Below are 23,916 nucleotides of genomic sequence, written 5' to 3' on the forward strand. Positions count from 1 at the left end.
AGTTGATGATTGGGTATTCCTGAAAGTATCACCTATGAAAGGCGTCATGAGGTTCGGCAAGAAGGGTAAGCTTAGTTCTCGGTATATTGGACCTTATAGGATTATACGTAGAGTGGGCCAAGTGGCCTATGAATTAGATTTATCTCCAGACTTAGAATCAGTCCATCGAATCAGTCCATCCGGTCTTCCATGTATCGATGATTCGTAAGTGTATTAGAGATCCTTCCAGAGTCGTACTAGTTGATGATGTTCAGGTCACCGAGCAATTATCATATGAAGAAGTTCCCATTGCTATACTAGATAAACATGTTCGAAGACTGAGGAATAAAGATGTAGCTTTATTTAAAGTTCTCTGGAGAAATAGGAATATCAAGAAAATGACTTGGGAAGCTGAGGAAAATATGAGATCTAGATATCCGCATTTATTTCCACTCCCAGAGAAGGTCCAGACTGAGACACTGTTACTTTCAGGTGCGTAATGTTTCATTTCCCATGATTACTGGTCGTGTGAGGCCGTTGTTATTATTGCTTGTTGTGGCCCTGTGTGGCTTTGTATATTTTGGGGTGTTGGGACAGGTTGGTAATGGTATAGTCATAGGGGAAACTCTTCCGAAATTTTTATAAAACCCCTAGGAACTTAACATTCGAGGACGAATGTTCATTAGGGAGGAAAAAGGTTACACTTCACCTTTTCGTATACATTAAGGTTTCGTTTTAAGTCGGTTGTCGTAGGCTCATATTGAGATTCATTTGGAAAGTTGTGTATGAGTACTACGGGTGCATCTCAGAGTTATATAAGTCCTCAAACATGTTTGAATAAGTCTACAAAGGTTAGACGTTAAACAAATCAGAGAGAATACGTTTTGTCAGAAAATTGGACGGAATCATTTTCACAGACCATGATAATTTCACTGGCCATGAAAATGGTGGTTGTCCACCGTGAATTGGAGGCAGCGGAGAGGAACCACTGGACTAATTTCACGTCCAGTGAAATTATTCACGGTCCGTGAAAGTGACCGTGAAATTGAGGCGGTGGAATATTTCCCTTTTGTTATAAATTAAAGGGCCACAACTTGGAGCTTAATTTTTCACCAAAAATCAGATCCCTACCCCTCTCCAAGCTCTCCTAACCATTTCTAATCATCCCAAATCATCCTGAACCTTTTCAAAAGAATATCAAACCTTGAAACCCTAAGCTAGTTCATGAAAGGTGGATGCTCTTGCTTTCACTTGGAGTTGTGGTGAATTTGTATTGAAGCAAGTTGTGTGAGTCAGAGTTCTTCAAGTATAAGGTATGTTCTTCATCTTATTACTTATATTGAGTTGATTTGGAGGTTAGTAAGTCTAAAAAGTGAAGAGAATCATTGTAGAAAGGTTATAAAGTATTGTGTTGTAGTTGTTGGCTATGGATGGAATATGAAAGAAAGTTTTGGACAGATTTGAGTCTAATTTTAATGTAATCTCTTGGATATGGTATTGTTGATGTTGTTATTGATGTTTGGGTGTTGTTTAAAAGATTAGTGGAAGTAAGTAATATCGGGGAAATGCTGCTCAAATTTCGCTATCTTACCAATTAGTTTAGTTTGACCTTATAAGTGTTTCAATGACTTAATATTAGTGTGAATCATCTTGAATGTAGATTTTCTAGATCGGGAGGATAGACGTTGAGTGGTTAAGTGGACAACGAGGTATGTTGAGGATGTCCCTTTTCCTTATTTTTGGCATGATCCTTATGAACAAGACATACACGTAACATTCATCCATAATGATTCTATTATTAGAGTTAGGGGCGATCCATTTGATTCATGCTTCATAATGTATCTTCAGGAAGTTTTTCTTCAAATTCAGTATGATCTCTATAGTTACTTGTACTCTTATCATGATTATGCATTGCATTTTATATAAATATATGTATTATACGCATATATTATATATTATGTATTATATATATATATATACACACACACACACATACATGCATATACCAACCTGTGACCCCTCAGGCGCTATATACGCGGGGTCACAGGTTTGTATATGCATGTGTGTGTGGGGGGGGGGGGGGGGGGGGGAGGTGACAGCGTTATATGCGCACTACCACCTTATCAGCTAGTCATATGATGATAATGATGCCCACAGAGGCTTGACAGGCACTATACACGCATATGTATATGTATGACCTTATGCATGCATGCACAACATTTATGTACATCCTATGTTCCCTCATGTCTCTTTCTCATTTCTCTCATGCCTTACATACTCAGTACTTTGTCCGTACTGATGTCCCTTTTTTGAGGGCGCTGCGTTTCATGCCCGCAGGTGTAGAAAGACAGATTGGTGATCCGCCTCAGTAAGTTGCAGTTCAGCTGACGCTGGAGCACTTCTCTTGTTCCGGAGTTGCTGTCGAGTTTTGGTATGTCATTCTTTTGTGTATATACGGGTAGGTCGGGGCCCTGTCCCGATTTCTTTTATGACAGATGTTCCAGTAGAGGCTTGTAAACAGTCATGGTATGATTAGACATAGTCTATATTCTACTATACTCTTTTGTCCAGTTTGGTTGTATAGTATATCTTTATGGTCTCATTCCTTTTCAGCATATCTCTTATATAACTTAGCAGATTTCTTTCTTGTTTATGATCATAATAGGAAAGTGTATTAGTGGTGCTTAGCAGGAAGAACTCGGATGCCCGTCAATACCCTCCAAATTTGGTCGTGACAGTCTGACAACTCCGGAGGAGCAATAAAATCTGGCTGAGGTGGTGTTGTTGCAAACTCCGTTGCTTCATCTGGAATTACCTGAGGCTCAGAGGACTCAGCGCGAGCCTGACTAGCCGCAAAAGCCCTGCCCCTGGCTGGTGCTGCTGCTCCCCTGCCTCTTTCATGGCCACGGCCCCTGGCCTGGCCTCCACCACGAACTGCGGCCCTAGTGGCCGGCGCGGGTACCTCATTTGCTGCTGCTGCCGCACGAGTCCTGACCATCTGTGAGAGAATAGAAAGAAAAGTCAGATACCAATTTGAATCATCCAAATAATCAAGTAGCAAAAAGAAAGAAAGAAATAACTTGAATTTTTCTAGTGTCCCATAGCCTTTCGAAGATAAGTACAGACATTTCCGTACCGATCCGCAATACTCTACTAGACATGTCCTTGTACAACAAGATTGATGAACCTAGGGCTCTGATACCAACTTTGTCACGACCCAAACAGCCGTGAGTGGAACCCACACAAATCCCCTAGTAGGCAAACCATCCATTAACCAACTATCCAACCGATTACCAATTAATTAACCACTTTTAGACAAGTTAAGGATATAACAAATATAATAATCACCCAAAACGTCTAGTATAGATAAATAACAATTGCGGAAGTCAACTATTAAAACCTCAAAATCCGAAAGTCATCGTTCAAGGACTTTAAAACATAAATTGTCTAAGGAAATAACATAAGTAATCTGGAATGAAAATAGGCATCAATAAGAGAAGCTCTTCAGGTGGCCTGGCATGGATAAGAGTTTATCCTCAAATCTATCGGAAACTGGCCTCACGCTAAATATGAGCTCTGGTAAATGTCGCTGGATCACAATCTGCACTCAAAAGAATGCAGCAAGGTAGTATCAGTACAAACACTATGTACCGGTAGATATCATAAGCTAACTAAGATTAGTATCATGCATACAATCACAAAACTAATAGAATAGACAGATAGGCACAACAACACATAACCATATGAAATTATCAGCAAGAATCATCCCACTGAAATAAGATAAGTCCGCACAAACAGCAATCAATAAAAGTAACTCAACCCATGTACTCACCAACACAACCATAACTCACGAATTATCTCAACTTTGTCTCGTATCTGTACACACATGCTAATTATTACTATTTGCCCAAATAGCCATGATCTGCAGGGGACCCATATGTCCATGTACCACTTGCTCCGGAACTGCCTCGAATTACGAGCCCATAGCTAGGCCACATCCTCACCCCCTGTCAAATGTGTCTTTTTATATTTATATGCTCTTTCTCATCTCAATGTATTTCCGTTCCACAATCAATAAGGAATTTGAACAATCAGTGAATAAATATCAAGCAACATAAGTCACCAGGCCATAAGTCATATCAAGACTCAAGAATCAATTTATCAATAGCATGAATAAGGGACTACTCCAAGTCAACAAGAAGAGTATTCATTAACTTATACATTATCATATTATAATAGTTCATCACATAATTAATCAATCAATATCAAACTTAGGAATTTCCAACCACACTGTCTGAAGCCCTAATCGTGCTTTCTCCTATCAATTTCATAACATATACAATCAACTAATCAAAGTCTAACTCAAGTAGACCATAACCCACCTCAACACAGAACTGGAACAATGCAAGCTATTCCATACGAGCCTTTCCTTTCCGCAATGCCTCAGAACGTTCAAAGTCTAGAAATATAGCGCTACTTAAGTATTCGAATCATCTACCCAAACAATGCAACAATTGGGAAAAAGAACACAACTACTTCTACCCTTTTCAATTGGGTGCACTATCACTAGGTGTGAATTTACCATGATACCAACCCCAACTATCATACTATTCCAATTCATGGGTTTCTAATCAATGCAATCCTTTTACAAGCAGTTGTTATGCTAAAGTTACCACTTTTACGAAACCCTAAGTCTCAATGCATCATTCTCATCCATTAAAACTTGAATTCCCACACTAGGAAATGATAATCTATAACTTTAGATGAACAAACAACAATATAATCACTAACCCATTCAGTATTCAAGGGTTTCTTAAGCTGGTTTCAGTCCTTTCATTCACCATTAGAGAACTTTAAACTAATCATGGAACTTAAGATAAGGATGGAATGAACAAAGTAGAGGGTTGAGACTTACCTGTCAAGAGTATTTTAGCCCTAGCCTTAGAAAATCGCCGAAAGTGTTCTTGGGAACTATTTTGGAGTTATGTGGGGAATGAGTTCTAAATAAAGAATATAAAACACTGATTCTGTCTCCCGTCGACCGCTGCAGCGGTCAACTTCTCGCTGCGGCAGTCCCACTATAGCAGGAAATGCCCCGCGATGGCGGACCTCATTAACTTTTCCCGCCGCAACAGCGGCGATCCGCTACCCGCTACGACGGACTAGCTACAGCGGTGCCACAACCGCTGCAGCAGTCCATATTGACTAATAGCTCGGGTTTTTCCACCAGTTTTTCACCCAAAGATCCCCACACCAATACGAGGCCCTACAAACGCAACTAAACATGCACACATACATAAACACACATTACGGACTCACCCACGACTTCAGAATTCCCAACGAAGGTCTAGTTTATTAAGTCACCGCCCATAAACGACCTAGCGAATCGTTACACAAACCGTATCGATACCGACATAGAATGATTTTAAAAAATGTAATTTGATTATACATTGTAAAATAACCAAAGAATTAAGATAGTATAATTTTTAAAAATAACCGACCGAACTGTCCTACTAACACCTTACTTGTGAGAGGACAATTTTTTTTTTTCCGGCCATAAGGATTAGAAATTGACCATTTTGACTTTGGTGTCAGTTTCCTTCTGCACAATCTGTGCTCACCTACCCCCAACTCCAAGTCTCTGTGAGTCCGGAACCAAAATAACCCCAAAAAAAGGGTATGAACCAAAATACCCCAGGAAAAAAAATGAGTACAAAAGTACCTTTAACGCATGATTTTCATGCGTTAAAGGACTTAACGCAGACGGAGTCGTTAGGTCCTTTAACTCATGAAAATCATGCGTTAAAGGTTTGTCCCTTTTTGTCAAATTGGTTGATAACCTTTAACGCATGATTTTCATGCGTTAAAGGTTTCTCCCTTTTTTTAAAAATTTATTTCTTTCTTTTCTTTCTTTCTTTCTTTCCTTCTTCCTTTCTTTCACACTTTTTTACATACTTTAGACATACATTAATCATGCTTCGAGACTCCAAAACTTGAATATTTTATATAGAACCCTATTTATTTTTGTGCGATTAATAAGGTAGGCTCAACACATCAAGAATACACAAAACTTCGGATTGTCGTTTTAGTGGTTGAAAAGTGCTCGAAGTACATTTTTGTTTGAAGACTTATTGTCATTTAAGTTATTTATGTTTTAGGGTTACACATTATTTTTATATTAATGCGTAACTTTATTTTGACAATTTCACAAATAAATAAATTAACAATAAATAAAAAATTAACAAATTAATAATCCATAATCAATTAACAAATATTAATTCACAATCAATTATTTTATGTATTTTTTTTTTTGAGTTATCCCCTTCAACACCCAACTAATTGGAGTCTGCAACTTAAATAACTTCAAAAGTGGATTTGGGTACCAAAATAATCTATTAACGAATAACGAACAATAAGTTAAATCCTGAATAACGAATAATAAACTAAATCCCGAATAACGAACGATAAACTAAATCCTGAATAACAAACGATAAGATAAATCCTTAGTTTTAGATTGAACATCATTAACAGAATTTCCGAAAAGGATTAGTTAGTTAACATAATATTTTGATGAAGAATTAGTTAGTTAAGATAAAATTTTGTTCGTTATTACTTTAACTAGATGAGTTAAGTAAATTATAATCGACAATACAATATCATGGATTATTCAAAATAACTAATTAAATCCTCCATAACTTATCCTAGTTAAGTAAGTTCTAATTAGAGATTTTTTTTAGTTAATTCAAGAATAATGAATAATTTAGTATTTACAAATACGACACCTCCATGGATCTCCGTTAATTATTTGTTAATTATGGCATTGTTAATATTTGTTAATTATGTCATTGTTAATATATTTATTTCTGAAATTGTTTTTCCCATGTCATTTACTTGTTTATCCCATGTCAATCGTTAAATAAATTAGTTCATTTTTTTACTAATAATATCTTCTCAACGCTCCCGGTGAGGTTTGATCCCTGGTGGATGAGATTAAAAAAAGTCAAAAGCCAAAGGCTTTACCACCATGCCAAGTTGGTTAAAGTAACAATGTAGACACTTTTTATTATTTTGTATGTTCTCTGATGCTATCTAACTTGTTTTCTTAAATTGAATTTGGAACCTTGAAATTGACATTGAAAACATCATTATCACGGGATTATGGAATTGAAATATATTTTTCGCCATTAGATTTAAAAAAGAAATAAATGAAAATTACACATTAATTTGGGGGAAAATTGAAATTGAATGGGATAACTGACGTTTTTCGAAAATTCGGGGCGGCCGAAGCCGAACAGCCTTGCGGCAGTTCAGACGCATAGATCTGGAAAAAATACCCAAAATAAAAAAAAATTGCATCAAATGGACATCCGAGCACAAATTTATGACCATTTAAAATTTCACCAACTTACAAATAAATTAGTGCGCAAAAGGTTTTATCATGGGTTATTTTGGTACCCAAATCCACTTTTTGGGTTATTTAAGTTGCAAACTCCAATTAGTTGGGGGTTGAGGGGTATAACGCAAAAAAAAAAAAAAAAATTACACATAAATAATTGATCATGAATTGATATTTTGTTAATTGATTATAAAAATAAAGTTATAATCACTAAAAATAAAGTTACCCATTAATATAAAAATAATGTGTAACCCTAAAATATAAATAACTTAAAGCTAATGACAACAAGTCTTCAAACAAAAATGGATTTCGAGCACTTTTCAACCACTAAAACGACAATCTGAAGTTTTGTGTATTCTTGATGTGTTGAGCCTACCTTATTAATCGCACAAAAATAAATAGGATTTTATATAAAATATTCAAGTTTTGGAGTCTCGAAGCATGATTAATGTATGTCTAAAGTATGTAAAAAAGTGTGAAAAAAAGAAAGAAGGAAAGAAAGAAAGAAAGAAAAGAAAGAAAGAAATTAAAAAAAAAAAAGGAGAAACCTTTTAACGCATGAAAATCATGCGTTAAAGGTTATCAACCAATTTGACAAAAAGGGAGAAATTTTTGAATCATGCGTTAAAGGACTTAACGGCTCCGTCTGCGTTAAGTCCTTTAACGCATGAAAATCATGCGTTAAAGGTTATCAACCAATTTGACAAAAAGGGAGAAACTTTGGACTTCCGTCTGCATTAAGTCCTTTAACGCATGAAAATCATGCGTTAAAAGGTACTTTTATACTTTTTTTTTTTTGAAATATTTTGGTTCATACCCCTCTTTTTTTTTTTTTTTTTTTTTTTTTGATTATTTTGATTCCGGACTTCTCCAAACCCAACAATAGCATCAGAAGAATCCAAAAACCCAAAACGAAAAGTAGTAAACCAAGGATCAAAACACTTATTTCCATTACATTTTCCTACAACGGGAAATTGAAACACCAATATTACAAGCAAGCACAAGAAGCAGCAGCAAGTCTTGAAGGTGGCCAAGAATCCAACTTTAATTAGATCATGGAAGAGTAATAATATTCTAGCTCCCTTTTTCACATTTATGATTCATGTCTCTGTTTTTGTTCATTCATTTCTTGAAATTTTTGCAGATCTGAGACATACCCAAAAGAATACTTCTCCCCACAACCAAGAAGAACCACGTCAACGCCGTCATCAGTTGCAACCACCAGTGTCCACGTCACTGCTTTAGATGGGCTAGTAAATGTGAACTCACTTTTCACCATTGCAGTGTTTGTGGGGCTCTCTCTAACCACACCTGGCCAAAAAAGTCTTGAAGACCGCACAGCCTGCGATGCTGGCATTGACGTTGTCAAGAAACTGCTTGTTTTTGAGGTTGTCTCATTCAGCTTTTTTCTCTTCTCTTCACTTGTTGCACAGGGACTCAAATTGGCAATTAATCTGTTGAATAGCAAAGATGTTGATGAGGTTTTCAGGGCTCATATCAATTTGAAAGTGCTTAGGCTTGGAATGATGGGTTCTGCTATTGGATCTGTAATGGGCTGTTTGTTCTTGATGCTTTCTATTGTGAATGTCATTGAGATTCGGCTCGGGATGTTATCTTGTGGAAGTAAATCTGCTATTCATGCTGTCTCCGCCTTGGTCATTCTAGTCTCCACTGCTCTTGTGGTTTATATTTCTACTGCTATATATGCATTTATGCACTAAAGTCAATCTGCAATCTTGAATGTACTCTTTGTAAGTTTTTTTATTTGAATTTTATTGCAACCTATGAACTTTACATGTTGGTATCATATGTGAGAGGAGTATCAGTTTTGTTATGTTATTTCGTGGATTTTGTTCAATTTACAACTATTGGGCCTGGAACTCCAAAGTATAATTTCTCATGTGATCTTTGAAACTTTTAATTGTAGTGATAATTAGGTCCTTACTGTTTGAATTTATTAATTCAAGTGAATTACATTGTGCCAGTGTTTAAAGGTAGTTTCTTTGGGGTGTTTGTCACATGGGATGGAGGGTGGTCTTATATAGTAAATTTTGCTTATCGAAGTTTCTTTTTTCATGTTATTCAATGGAATGGAGGGTGGTCTCATATAGTAAATTTTGCTTATCGAAGTTTCTTTTTTCATGTTATTCAATGGGATGAAGGCCGGTGTTATAGTAAACTTACTACAGCTTTTTTTGTTTGGTCTGGAGTGAACTACAGCTGAGTCATTTCTACAACATCCTCTTTTGTAAAGCATTTTTCCTCTCTAAGCAACTGTATCAGGTTGCTTCAACATAAGTGGGAATTTGCAGAAAGCTTTTCGGGTCTGGAGTGAATGTTTTGCATAGTGGAATGATAGAAAATCCCTTAAAATAGAGTTCTTAAGGTCTTTGTCATTGTAAATTATGATTCAAGGTAGAAAGTTATATGCAATGAAAAGTAGGTCATCATTGTTCAATTGAGGAAGTGATTCATAAGGAACCTCCACCAACTACTGATGCGACAATTTAAGCAGGGTTTTCTCTAGAAAACGCACGTTCTGAATACTCTTCACTGTTCTAATTTAGTTTTAGTTTATCAGCTTTTAGGACCATACTCTTTTTTCTCCTTTTCCAGTAAAAGTGCCTTTAAATGGTCAGGATCATGTAATTTTTCTTTAAAAAAACATATCATAAGTACATCCATAAGTTATTAGGGAAATTCTAGTTGAAGTGTTTGCTTAAGCTAGTCTTAATGTGGTATACTGTTGCTTTCTGATGCAGGGTAAAAATCGAGAAGCTTGTACGTCATTTTCATTGTTGAACTTTAGAGTTATCTGGAGAGTTTGTTATGTTGTTTCTAGAATTAATGTCGAGCCTGTGATTGATGATGAAAAGATTAAATAGGATCCTATATAATGTGAAGTAGATTTATGCCATTCTTACGAGGAACAGAGGAAGTGACCAAACTATTCAATTTACCTTGTGGAGGTTGATGGAGACTGAAGTTGTTTGCAAAACTTTAGTTGGGGTCATTTAGCACTTGTAAAAGCTTGTCCTGAGGTATTATGACAAATAAAACTTAAAAGATTTGATGTTTCTGAGCTTTTTCAATAGTGAAGCCACTTCTCTTCTACTGATTCCAACGCCTGCGACTTATGGCGGGCTTCCTAGACTTCTTTCTTCACTCCTCTCTTTCTAAGTTACTGCTACCTGGAATGAGCTTATTATTTTCTCGAGACACTTGAAACCTTGTTTTGAAGCTTAACCTCTATTATTGTTCAGTTACAAAGCCTTGGCTGCCGCTAAACAACTGAACTTGCACCATAGGAAGCTCTGACGAACCATCATATAACCCATTACAAGGCAGACAATTAAATATTGGTCTCCTTCCTTTCATTTCTCTTTCATTGCATTAGTTTCTGAGTTAGCTTATTAAATCGTTTTCACGTTTGTTTCTTCTTCTTCTTCTTTTTTTTTTTTTTTTTTTTTGCTTGATAATATGAAAAATTCCCAAGGGGCAAGGGCCAGCTGGCGCACGGTCGAAACTCACTGGGTAATGGGGTCCATCCTGCAACCTTTTACACTTTAATATACCAGGCTTTTGTCTGCGGCAGGACTCGAACTCCTACCGTGCACCTAATCCACACATCACATGCTACACTCTTAACTTTGAAACAAAGCCCAGGGGTGTTTCCCCATTTTTACTGTATTGAAAAGTATTGTTGTAATGGTTGGATTGGAAGACCAGTGTATGGATACACCAACCGGCAATTTTTTAATACTAAGCTGAAGGTTTTCATGTGAGGCTGCAAACGTGAATCTAGTCACATTGATCATGTAATGCAGATAGAGGTGAGGGCATCAGCTTGAGAATGCATTGAGTGAATTTTCAGATACTAGGAGGTTTTCATGTAAATTGTAAGTCTCATGGATTAGTCTGGGCTATATATTATTAGGCGGATTAAAATGGGTTGAGTGAATAGTGGACGAGCTCTGGTCAGTGAAGGGCAAATTCTTGAGTAGTTTAGATTTTAGAGTATGCTCACATGTGATGATCTTGTAGATTTTTTTCACCAGGAGTAAACTTCTTGTATGCTCTCTATATTTACAGATCATAGTAGTGCTCATAGTCGCTGTCTAATTGACAGATTATCATTACTTGACTGAGAATAGTGGAGTTGTTATACATAAGTTGGAGTAAATGTATTCAGGGCTAAGATTAACCTCTTCTAGAAGTGGCCTTTGATACACTAGGTCCTATAAAGGTCAACGCCCAGGCTTTGCTAAAGGTCTTTCAAATTCTTGCGTTTCCACCTAATTTTTCTATTTCAGTATCAAATCGTTCTATAGCAGTTTGCTATTTAGTTAGATTATCAGTAATCTTAATCTGATCCTTAGGCTGTAGAAATTTGATACCAAACACCTTTTCATTCTTTTTTAGCTGCAGTAGGAACCAGTACTCATCATCTCGTTCAATGGTTAATATTCTTGTAAATCTTAGGTCTTTTTCTGAAAGTAAAAGTGAAGTTGGAGTCATTTCTCTTGTCCGATAAGAAAGTTTAAGAGGGATGGGAAGCAAGTGGTGGGGTATCTAACATTGTATCAAAAGCAAATTTCATATGTAAAGACATTTACATGACTAGTTCGTTTATACGAGTAACTAGTTTGTATGATAAACACCTATGGTCGGAGTTCAAGCTCGAAATTATTTCATTGATAGGCTTCAAGGTAACTTATACCAAAATGTGAATTTACTTATAAAGAGATGTTTTTTTTCCTCAAAGTCAATATGTAATACAGTATATCATTATCCGTTTATCACAATTCAATCTAAATTCATTTTCGTTAATTAGAACCAAACCTATTGACACGATGATGAGTAACTTTTCAAGCCTTCGGTTTCAGTGTCCACTACATCATTCGCCATTTTACAAAGTTTATTATACTTGTCAATATTTTGACATAATTTTCTCTTTGTGATGTGCTAATACGTCTTCAGCTATTTCGTAAGGCTTGGGGTCAAAGCAAACCACTTCAAAAAAATTAACAAATAAAAATACATGGTGCTATAACTTTTACTTGTTCTCTAGAATAATTTCTTTAAGTCAAACTCACTCCAGCCTGCTTTTAATTTACCTGTTCCCAAGTATCACAAAGCTTATGTGAAGATATATCGAAATCACACTCTTTCAAGGCTCATGCAAATCACGCATATGCAAATGCTTTACCTCCATTTCAAGGAAACACACGTTTAAAAAACGTAAGAGAGAGCTTTCAACAAAACACTCTTGACAGCGAGTGAAAATTCTGCAAATAATCGACTCTGTTTCAAGCATCAACCATGCCAAATGCACGGTAAACCACCCTCATGATCCCCATTTTTCTAGCTTCATTACTCTCTACTTAGTTTTTGCAGGAATTTTAATGTAATAGTTGCTTATGCAGTGATTAATAATGAAATGATTGTTGTGTTGTGATTAATAATGAGGAGATTGTTATCCATGGATTACGTGCTTACTTTAAAAGGCTAGTTTTAAAATAATTCAATCCCCACCCTGCTAACATCGTCATTCTTATTTTCACATTCTATCCCGCCAGGCGCTAGGGCCGGCAAGAGGGTAGAGCCTCTAAGGCCACTCCCATTTTCTAATTATAGTATATGTATATGTTATATTTTTTTAAAAAAAATTATTAAAAGGTATAGTGCATTCCAAGAAAAAAAAAAGGAAAAAAAAAAGTATAGTGTACAAATTATGAAATATTCTCTATTCCAAAATAATCGGTATCTTTCACTTTTCGAGAGTCAATTTGATAAATTCAATATGTTTAAAGTTAGATATTCAAAAACTATACGAAAAGTACATAAGTTGTAATTTTTCTCATATCAATATAATGAAAAAATATCTTTGAAATGTTTGATCAAAATGTATATGATTTGACTCTTTAGAAACGAAATACGACAAGGATGTTCGGATGGAATGAGTATAAAAAAGATTTTTTTTTTGAAATTGTGACTGATAGTGTTGAAAAAGAAAAACTCATTTAGATCTTTTTGGGTCATCTACATTTGTCATTGGAATAAATGACACAAAATAAATTAAGGCCTCATATTGCAGTTTGGCTTTAGGCTACTAAATTTGTTGAGTCGCCCCTATATCCCGCATTAAATAATGCATAGATTCTCAGGCGAATAACTTAACGATTAAACGCTAGCTACATTATTTATGCGACTAGCCAAATACTATATTATACTATATGCAAGATTTTATACTACAGTTACTAGTCCCTATATATCAACTGACACCTACCAATTAAACACTATTAAAATATAGGATTAGTGACGGACAAATTTTGTCGCTAAACAGCAAAATTCGTCGTTAGTCCTATTTTGCGATAGATTGGAAATGGATTGTCAAAAAATTCTATTAGATACGAGCAATTTAGCAAATGGAATAGAGACGAATTTCGCAGCTAATACCTGTTCTTTTTTGTAGTGAAAGAGGATTCTGCATAATGAATATGAAGGTTAGCATAATTGCATCTTTCAGCTAGGATGTTTACTATCAATAGAGTTTTGTACATCAGAAATTCGTCTCTACTAATTGTAAGCTTTTAATTTTACATACCATCAGTATAAATGTTTAAAATATCGGCACCTTAGCAAGTAATCATTCGTAGAAAGTTAAATTAGTATAACCTGGAAGAATAAAGTAATAACCTCGTACACAAATGACATATTTAGGTAGGGAGCATGGGTTCATGTGCACTGGACGTGACTGAATTGTGAACTCGTTCGAATTTCTTGACGCAAAAGACCATTCTTGTTAGTTTTTTTTTTTTCTTGATTAACAGTGTTTAGTTTTGTCCGAACAAAATCCATTGGCAGGAACACCCAAAGTAGAACATCACCATCGAGGCCATCATCACCTAGCCATGGCAAAAGTACCAGCGTGGCCGTGACAGCACTGGACGGAGTCATAAACGTAAACTCACTCTTCACCTTAGCCATCTTCGTCGGGCTATCATTTGCATCTCCGGGTGGAAAAAAAACTCTCAACAACCGCCAAAGTTGTCAGCCTGGAATCTTAACCTTAAAACATCTTGTAATCTTCGAAGTTCTCTCTTTCAGTTTCTTCCTTCTCTCGTCACTCGTCGCTCAGGCCCTAAAGCTCTCTCTCAGCCTTCTCAACAATGAAGAACTTGCTGACGGATTCAGCGTTCATGTAAACCGCACAGTTTTGAGAACGGGAATGTTGATGACTGCTGTTTCCTCTGTGATGGGGTGCTTGTTTCTAATGGTTTCAATGTTGAATGTGATTGAGATTAAGCTCGGGCTGTTGTCATGTGGAGCTAAATCTACGATACTTGCAGTGAGTTCGTTGATTATTTTAGTGGTGTCTGGTCTTTTGGTTTATATTTTTGCTGCTTGGTATGCATTTACTCATGCTACCATTCACCATCCAAGGGAACCAGATAGTAGCTAGTTGTCTTCCCTTGTTTGGTGCTTATGATTGTTCCTACTTTTTCTTTTTGCCACAACAAATAATGGGACGAGTTTGATCCTTACTCGAGTCTTGTTTGAGTTTATCCTTGGTCCATATATAGTTGGAGTTTTGTCTTATTATAGAATCTTCTTTGTAATAATTGATTATCTTTAGATTTTAATTTGTTGCAAGATCTGTCCGGAAATTGACTTTAATTAAGATATGATACTTTATATGTTTGGACATTGTCGCAGCTGTTAATAATCTGTGTTCAAAATAATATGCAAAATAAATTGGAAAATTATTAAACAAGAAAAATAAAAACTTTTAATTAAATATACGAACCCACAAAAATATTCACTGTGTGTCCTTTAAGGAATTTAGTCTCCTCACTGTATCTGAAGGGTTGGATTACTTCCTTACACGATAGAATGAATATACCTTTTGTTGAAGTAGCGATGCCTCAAACGCCAACAAGTTCGTCGAACTTGAAGACAGTCACAAACCACACAGAGACTCTATTTTGTTCATGAGAAAATATGGAGAAGACGAGTGCAGAAATTCGATGCACCCTTCTTGCGATAACTATATTGCTATGACCCCACGGTGGGCGCCAAACTGTTTAGCCTAAAATTTATTGTCATGACCCAAAAATCAAAATAGCCGTGTGGACACCTACGCAAACACATAGGCGAACCCAAATCAAGTCATAAATTTATAACCAATTATTAAGCGAAAAAATAAAGAAAGAATAATGCATAAGTCAATAAAAGCGTTTTATAACTCAAAAATGTGGAAAATTAAACCATACACCTCCCAAAACCTAGAGTAATAAGTACATGAGCCACTAATATGAGTATCCTAGTCTGGAACGTCTACATAACTGTCTAAAAAGTAAAAGACAAGAAATAAGATAGAGATGGAGTCCCGTGTTGCAGATCAGCCAAGCAGCTCACCCGAATAACTCCATTAGTAACTCCTCAACGATCGGTAATAGCTCGAACTTGTACTGGTAACAGAACCTGCATATAAAGGGTGTAGCAAGTGTAAAGTGAGTATGGGAAAACACGTGTACTCAGCAGCATCGTTGACTCAACCTACCCTAAACTGAAGCTATGCGAGGATTGGTCTTTCCAATGCTTCACACTTGATTAGTAATCGATTCATGTAGATTATAAAGTCATTTTGTACAACATGGATAAAGAGAGTCCAAAAATCAATACAATAATTGAAACTAATAAATAAGATATGAAATGCCTTCACAACCAAATAAGATTCCATGAATCACCAAGTAAGCAAATAATCCCGGTTCTTCTCAAGAACCCATGAACAAGCTAGATCATGTAAATGAAATCAAATAAGGACGAGATACAATGCAAATGCAAAGGCCATAAAGCACTAGTACTATACACACGCTCCTGCAGTAGATTTCACGTGACCCTTTGGGGGACTTATGAGCACCAGATACTCACTCGGAATATTGGATCTCCCATATCACATTGGGTGTCCAACCAACATTGGCTATAACATCATCACTCTGTCCGGTACCATATCCAATCGGCTCACCTCGGGCTATTTCCATATGATTCATTGAATAAAGCATGCCATAGATATCATATGAAACATGAAATAAGTATGCATCCAAGAGGTAACTACATTGTACCAAAGAAATGCTATGAATAGCTCATTTTCTTCATTTAGACAAGAATTGGAGGATGTATGCACAAATAATCAATGTCATGAAGATTTAACGAGTTTTGCTACAATAAACCCAAGTACACCGAGATAATGTCAAACAAGTATCTACCAGCTAATGCCCACATGCTTTGGCATTCTCGATTACAACATCAAATGCATATTTATTAATGTCAATATACGCATAAGTGTGGGACCTTCATTCCTCATATCATATGAAACATGAAATGAGTATGCATCCTACTGGTAACTAGACAACACTAAAGAAATATTATGAATAGCTCATTTTCATCATTTAGACGAGAATTGGAGTGATGTATCCACAAATAATCAATGTCATGAAGATTTAACAAGTTTGGCTACAATAAGCCCAAATACACCGAGACAATCAAATCAAACAAGTATCTACCGGCTAATGCTCACATGCTTTGGCATTTTCGATTACAACATCAAACACATATTTATTACTTTACTCATAACATGGCACGATACTTGCACAAGTGCTTGTCACCTTACAAGTGTGGGACCCCCATTCCCCATTTCTCCCCTTAATTAATTAATTATTAACACAACTTCATAAAAAGTGTAGTGAGTCTCAACTTATCTTATTTCTGAAGCTCAAACGATCACTCAATGACATTGACTTTCCACAAAGTCTCTGAACGATCCCAATCTGTTAAAAATGTAATCTACATAAGCACACGAGGTTGTACACACTCATACTGCTATATTACTATTTCGAACTGAAAAAGTCAACTCAAAAACCAATCTAGAGTTGCGAAGGTCAAAACTGTTTCGTCGCAAAATCAGCTTACCCATAACTTATAGGTCATTAATATCAAAAACCACCAAATTTCGATCTCGGATCGGTATTCCAATCAACATTTTACTCAAATTCTCTATTCTAGGGAAAAAAACCCAATTTCTATGACTAAATCATGGATGGAAACGCTAAATGAACAATGGAATCATATGGAAATGGCTCAAGGTTCTCCGATTAGATATGGTACTAGTAGACGGAGTGATGTTGTGATACCCAACACTGGCTGGATACCCGATGTGATCTCGGAGATCTAGTATTTCAGGTGAGTATATGGACCTCACGAGTCCCCCATGGGTCACATGAAACCTACTGCAAGAGTGTGTGTATACAGGTGCATTATGACTATTCCATTGCATTTGCATTGCATCTTATCCTTATTTTATTTTATTCACATGATCTAGCTTGTTCATGGGTTCTTAGGAAGAACCCATGTTTATTTTCTTAATTGGTGATTCATGAAATCTTATTTAGTTGTGAAGGCATTTCACATCTTATTTGTTAGTTTTGGTTATTTTATTGGTTTTTTCTACTTTCCTTATCCATTAGTTGTTTAAAATGACTTTATAATCTACATGAACCAGTTACCAATGAAGTGTAGAAGTAAGCAATAGAAAGACCAACTTTTGCCATCGCTTCAGTTTAGGATCGATCATCGATGTTATTGAGTACACGTGTTTTTCCGTACTTACTCTTGTCACGACCCGAATAGGGGCCATGACGGGTACCCGGGGCTAACCCACCGAGCACCGCTTATACCATTACCCATCGTACACATCAAGTGTCCATTCATTAATCTTATACTCAAATCATAGGAAAACCATTTTTTTCACTTTGAAACATAATTACTTTTATATACATAAGCCCTTCGGCTATCAATATATATATATATATATACACGTGGGAAAAATCGTGAGACCATACTACCCACACATGCGTATCTACGAGCCTCTACTAGAGTACTAGACATATGGACGGGACAGGACCCCGTCGTGCCCAAAATACATATATATATATATATATATATATATATATATATATATATATATACACAAAAGAATGAGTCAGTGGCACCTCCGGAACAATGGAGTGCTCTCAAGTCAGCTAACAGCTCCTACGAGTCTGGATCACCTCCCTGTCTACCTATGGGCATGAACACAGCGTCCAAAGAAAACGGACGTCAGTACGAACATTGTACTGAGTATGTAAGACATGAATGAAATGAATATAATAAAGAAATCATAAAACATAAGATGAAGATATAACCTGCGTAACTTTTAAGGACGAATACATTTCATACATATATCATATATAATCATAGTACATGTATCATCATAGTGCATACATCATCATATCATATATTTCATCATCGTTAACCCACGTCCAGGTAACCATCATATGCCGCCCACTAGTGGTGTCATTCTCGGCCTTCTAGGCTCGGTGTAAACATAGTAGCCCGCCTTAGCAGTGACATGCCCGGCCATTTAGGCACGGTGGAATCGTATGCAGCCCGCCTTCGCGGTGACATGCCCGGCCAACTAGGCGCGGTGGAATCGTATCGTCATATAGTTAACATAAACTTATTATTATTATACATCTCATAGGCACATCATGACCTTATCATAACTTAGCATCATTATACATTTATCATCAAAACATACATTAGAGCTTGAAGGCAACTATGGCTATGTCGGGGTGACATAAGGTCGTGAACCCCCGATTATGCTCATCATCATCATCATCATGCTCGTATCTTATCTCTTTTCTTTATCATGTGCATACGTAGCTCTTTATAGTCATAGACTCATAATTTCCGTTATTTAGGAAGATTATGGAAAATTAGGAAGATTCATTCCATAGGAGTCATGCCTTAGAAGGAAAGGATTAGCCTTACATACCTCTTTTGTTTAAAAATTCCATCGCTTGATTGTTCTTCTTTAACGCTCACGTTTCTACCTTCAAGAGAATTCGCATCAACATTAGCCAATCGATTATATGAACGTGTTTACTAAAGCTAGAGAAAATTGGGCATCATTTCCTTTGTTTGTACAACTTTCCTCATTTTACATATCAACTCCCAAACGTCCATAACAACATTCACAATATTATAAACAACAATCATCATTCATCTACATCATCCACATTTCACAATTTCACTTCAATTCCTCCATAATCGTGGTCATAGTTCACTATTGCGTTTTCTCACATATAATGCTTATCCCATGTTCTAAATGTCATTCATAACATACTTACAATTACAACATATCAATATTCATGATTCACTCCAAACTACTACTCAAAATCTCATTATTCCTATCTTTGTGACCCATTTTCTATATCATTCTACAATCCAAGTGTTTCAACTTCTCAATACCTTAAACAACATGAAAAGATCATAAAACTTACCTTAGATAGTGTAGGAATAAGCCTTGAGTGAAAATACTTCTCTTGCACCAAAACCCTAGTTCACTTCCATTGGAATTCCTTGGCTTGGATGAACTTTAACGTGTCTCATACACTTGATTTTGTTAGTTTGATGAAGTTGATTCTTGTTTAGTCTTAGATTCTTGTAAAAGAAGTGTGTGGAATATTCTAGAGCGTTAGAGAGAAGTGGAGAAGTGAGGGAAATGAAAATAATAACATGGGGTCTTATATTTATATTTGAAAAATCTGACCCGTCGGGAAATTATACGGACACTTATACGGTCCATATAAACTTATACGGTCCTTATAAGTGACCGTGAAATCACTCCATCAACTTCTCGCTTCTGTGACCATTATACGGCACAATATACGGTCCGTATAAGTGACTGTATAATCCCATCAGTGAGGGACCTTCACTGTGACGATTTTGCGGACCATTATACGGACCGTATAATTGGTCGTATAATCTATCTTTTCTCCGATTTTGTTCCCGTCACTTCGTTTGATCTCAATTCCTTATGGAACCTTCTTAGCACTTGTTTAACACTTCATTAACAATCTAAGGGGCATTATAACTCTTCTCCAAAACATCATTAAGCCATCATTAATTCGATACTCATAAATCTTGCCCGACACACAGCATATACCTTGCTTTCCTTAACAACTTTCGTCTCCTACCTCAAACGTCTTTGAAATCTCATTTAGAATCATCAAATGTTATTTCTTACTTACCAAAACATCATATACGTCGTTCCCTTCGTTAGTCTATTCACTGTATGTTAACGGAAAATTTTTTCGGGGTGTAACAACTCTACACTGATGCACCCTTTGTGTGAAGATCTATTTCGAGCACGAGTGGTAAACTATTGCCGATCATTGAGGAGTTAGCTATTGGAGTTATCGAGGTAAGCTGCTTGGCTGATCCACAGCACCAGATTCAATCTCTATCTTATTTCATGTCTTTTACTTTCTAGGAAGTTATGTAGACGTTTTAGACTTGTACTCCCGTGTTAGTGGCTCTTGTTACTTATGACTCTAGGTTTTGGGAGGTGCATGGTTTAGTTTTTCCGCACATTTTGAGTTATGAAATGCTTTTATTGACTTATGTCTTATTCTTACTTTACTTTTCGCTTAACAATTGGTTAAAAGATTTATGATTTTATTTGGGTTCGCTTATAGGTTTGGGTAGGTTCCCTCACAACTATCTTGCTTTTTTGGTCGTGACATTTGTTTATTAGGAAAATCAGTTGAATTTTCTTGAGAAAAGGTATTTAGTGACAAAATTGATCAACTTATTTGTAAATCTTAGTTAAAGTTTGAAGCAATGAACAACATCAAAAAAGCTAGGCGAGACTAATAATAATTGAAAAATTGAATAATGAAAAAGTAAGAAATTCTTATTCAGTCTCCTTGAACAGTAAGATAAATTGCTTGAATGATGACCAGATGCTTGAAATAATTGAGTGCTTCTAATGAACAACAGTAAACAATGTTGTATTCATGTGAAAAATTAGATGGGGTACAATTTAGGAAATGAACAACAGTAAACAATGTTGTATTCATGTGAAAAATTAGATGAGGGTACAATTCAGGAATTACGAGGTAATTATAGATTTGACCTAGCTAACAAACTCCCTTAACCTTTCATATGTACTAGCTGTTGCTAGTGCAAATGTCGAGGAATATAAGACAAGATAGATGGTGATCCCTTGAATTTCGGGGTGTTGCCATTTTTTGGATATCTTGAATGTACGGGATGGCCCTATCCTCCGCGGCGTGTTGAGCATATTCAGAAAAAATGTTTGGACAGACTTATTCGAAAAACCTATTCGCGCAATGTTGTGACCTGTCGGGCACAATTCTCGAACCCCACTGTTTGTCTCTAAGTCTAGAATCCTCTTCGCCGCGTATGCTAAATTATGCATCAAACATGTTTGTCAATACAATAGGTCTGAATATATCTGAATGAATCAGATATGTGAAAAAGTCTTAACACCATTTAGACTCTTTTTAAAACTCTAATTATTTTGGCGAAAAGCTCACACGTCGTTAGTATGTATTTTTTTCGGCTATTTTTAGGCACTCTATTATGTGTTGGACTAAACTTATCCACTTATACAAACATAATGGTTTATGGTCAATAGTATAAATAAGGGACCAAAATATTTCTACATCCATACTTTAAGGACTTCCCTGGTTTTTTCCTCACTAATTTCTCTTAGGGAAAAAGGTCAAATATCTACTTTGTTTTATTAGCTAATTTTATTTCCCGTTTCACATTGCGAATAATTATACCTCTGTCGTTAACAAAGTTAACATATTTACCCCTATTTTGGCGAATTCCCTCAAATCGGACCTAAATTACTCAATTTCAATCAGAAATTACACATTTCAAACGGATCCTCATTTAAACCCGACCCGCGACCCACAAACCAAAACTTTCCGGAGCTTAAGACCATCTATCCCATTGCCACTATTAATAGAGCCTCTTTCAATCATCCAATATACCCTCTATCATTAACTCTCCGAGCACCAGAAGTCCGGAATCAATATTAGTGACACCACTTTCCTAATAGAGAAAAAACAAGAACTGGAGATTAGAGCAGTTCGTCTTCTTCCTTCGATCCTCGAACTGAAACCAGCATTGATAGAGCTTTAATGGTGTCACGCCCCAAATCTGAAGGGCCGCGACCGGCACCCGGTGCCTACCTGGACTGGGCGAACCAACATTTAAACTTACATTTAGCTAAGAACGTGGATAGGCCTAAAGTGGCCACCTGCACTCAGAAAAATTCCAACACAGATATATATATATATAACTCTCTGCGGTCTGGCCGCCTCCTCAAGAAACAAAACATAACTGTATGCGGTCCAGTCGCCTCATGGAATATATGCGAAACTGCTCAAACCACTGTACGAGCCGAAACGACTCTCATAAGTAACTATGCATCAAATGATGGGCCACAGACTGACTGACTATACTGTACATGTGTCTACAAGCCTCTAAGGAAGCATAACTGAGTCATGGGCAGGACAAGGCTCCGGCTCACCCGTCGTCCATAAACACAAAAGAAAGACTCCACATAGACCTGGCAACTCCGAACAAAAGGGAGCTTACCACCAGCGGATGTCAAGTACTGTCTATTGAGGAGTTCTGTCAATCTGCCGATCTGTACCTGCAAGCATGAATGCAGCGCCCCCCCAGCAAAAGGGACGTCAGTACGAATAATGTACTGAATATGTAAGGCAAGATAACAACTGAAATGAAATAGCAAACTATACTCTGGATATTTCAAGAAAGCATCTGGAGGTGGTCTACCTGGGTTGCCTCTCATCTGAGGCAAGATAACATCACTCTATAGATATAACTTCGTGACTCGAAGGTCAGGCATAGATAACACAACTCCATAAGTAAAACTCCGTGACTCATAGGCCAGGTATAATCAACCCCATGACCCGTAGGCCAGGTTTAAGCAACTCCGTGACCCGTCGGTCAGGTATAATCAACTCCATGACCCGTAGGTCAGGTATGCGCATCTCCGTGACCCGTAGGCCAGGCGATAACTCCATGACCCGTAGGCCAGGCGATAACTCCATGACCCGTAGGCCAGGCGTATACATATAATGATAACTCGAAGGCAACATAATAGCCTATAAACAACATATCCACTAATTATACCTCCTGACATTCAATCATCTCATATAACTCAACTATTCTTATACTAGATCTTAACTAGAGAGGAGTACTACACTAGGGTTATGGTAACCCAAGTATAATCTTTGTGAATAGCAGACCTTTGTGCGAATAGTCAAAAAGGTCTCAATAGTAGGAATCTTAAGAAATGGAATCATCATCATTGTTACCATCATAGAAGCATCCATCTTTAGCATCATAAGCACTTTGAGAATCGTGAGCTTCGGGCTTTTTGGAAATAAAGATATTATAGAATCCATGTATGCGTTCATAGGAAAAAGAATTATGCCTTTAGAAAGAAAGGAAGTAGCCTTAACATACCTGGAATCTTACTTCTCGACTTTTCCAACTTACTTTCTGTCTTGTAATCTACATAAGATCATTCGTACCATTGTTAGGATAATTATCATATGCTTGTCTTAAGCCTTCAAATTAAACCCTCT

The 23,916-nt window shown here is 36.6% G+C and overlaps 2 protein-coding genes across 2 annotated transcripts; both read left to right on the top strand.

The window, feature by feature from the left end:
- Nucleotides 1-8,242: 8,242 nt before the first annotated feature.
- On the top strand, nucleotides 8,243-9,214 carry LOC132631436 (uncharacterized). Its single transcript, XM_060347009.1, has 2 exons — nucleotides 8,243-8,438; nucleotides 8,520-9,214. Exons 1-2 carry the CDS (start codon nucleotides 8,431-8,433, stop codon nucleotides 9,094-9,096), a joined length of 585 nt encoding a protein of 194 aa, XP_060202992.1. The 5' UTR covers nucleotides 8,243-8,430; the 3' UTR covers nucleotides 9,097-9,214.
- Nucleotides 9,215-12,486: 3,272 nt separating this feature from the next.
- On the top strand, nucleotides 12,487-15,042 carry LOC132633893 (uncharacterized). The gene is made up of 2 exons (XM_060350288.1): nucleotides 12,487-12,711; nucleotides 14,243-15,042. Exons 1-2 carry the CDS (start codon nucleotides 12,698-12,700, stop codon nucleotides 14,838-14,840), a joined length of 612 nt encoding a protein of 203 aa, XP_060206271.1. The 5' UTR covers nucleotides 12,487-12,697; the 3' UTR covers nucleotides 14,841-15,042.
- Nucleotides 15,043-23,916: the final 8,874 nt, after the last annotated feature.

The sequence above is a fragment of the Lycium barbarum genome, chromosome 3 (genome assembly GCF_019175385.1).
Source record: "Lycium barbarum isolate Lr01 chromosome 3, ASM1917538v2, whole genome shotgun sequence".
NCBI lineage: Eukaryota > Viridiplantae > Streptophyta > Magnoliopsida > Solanales > Solanaceae > Lycium > Lycium barbarum.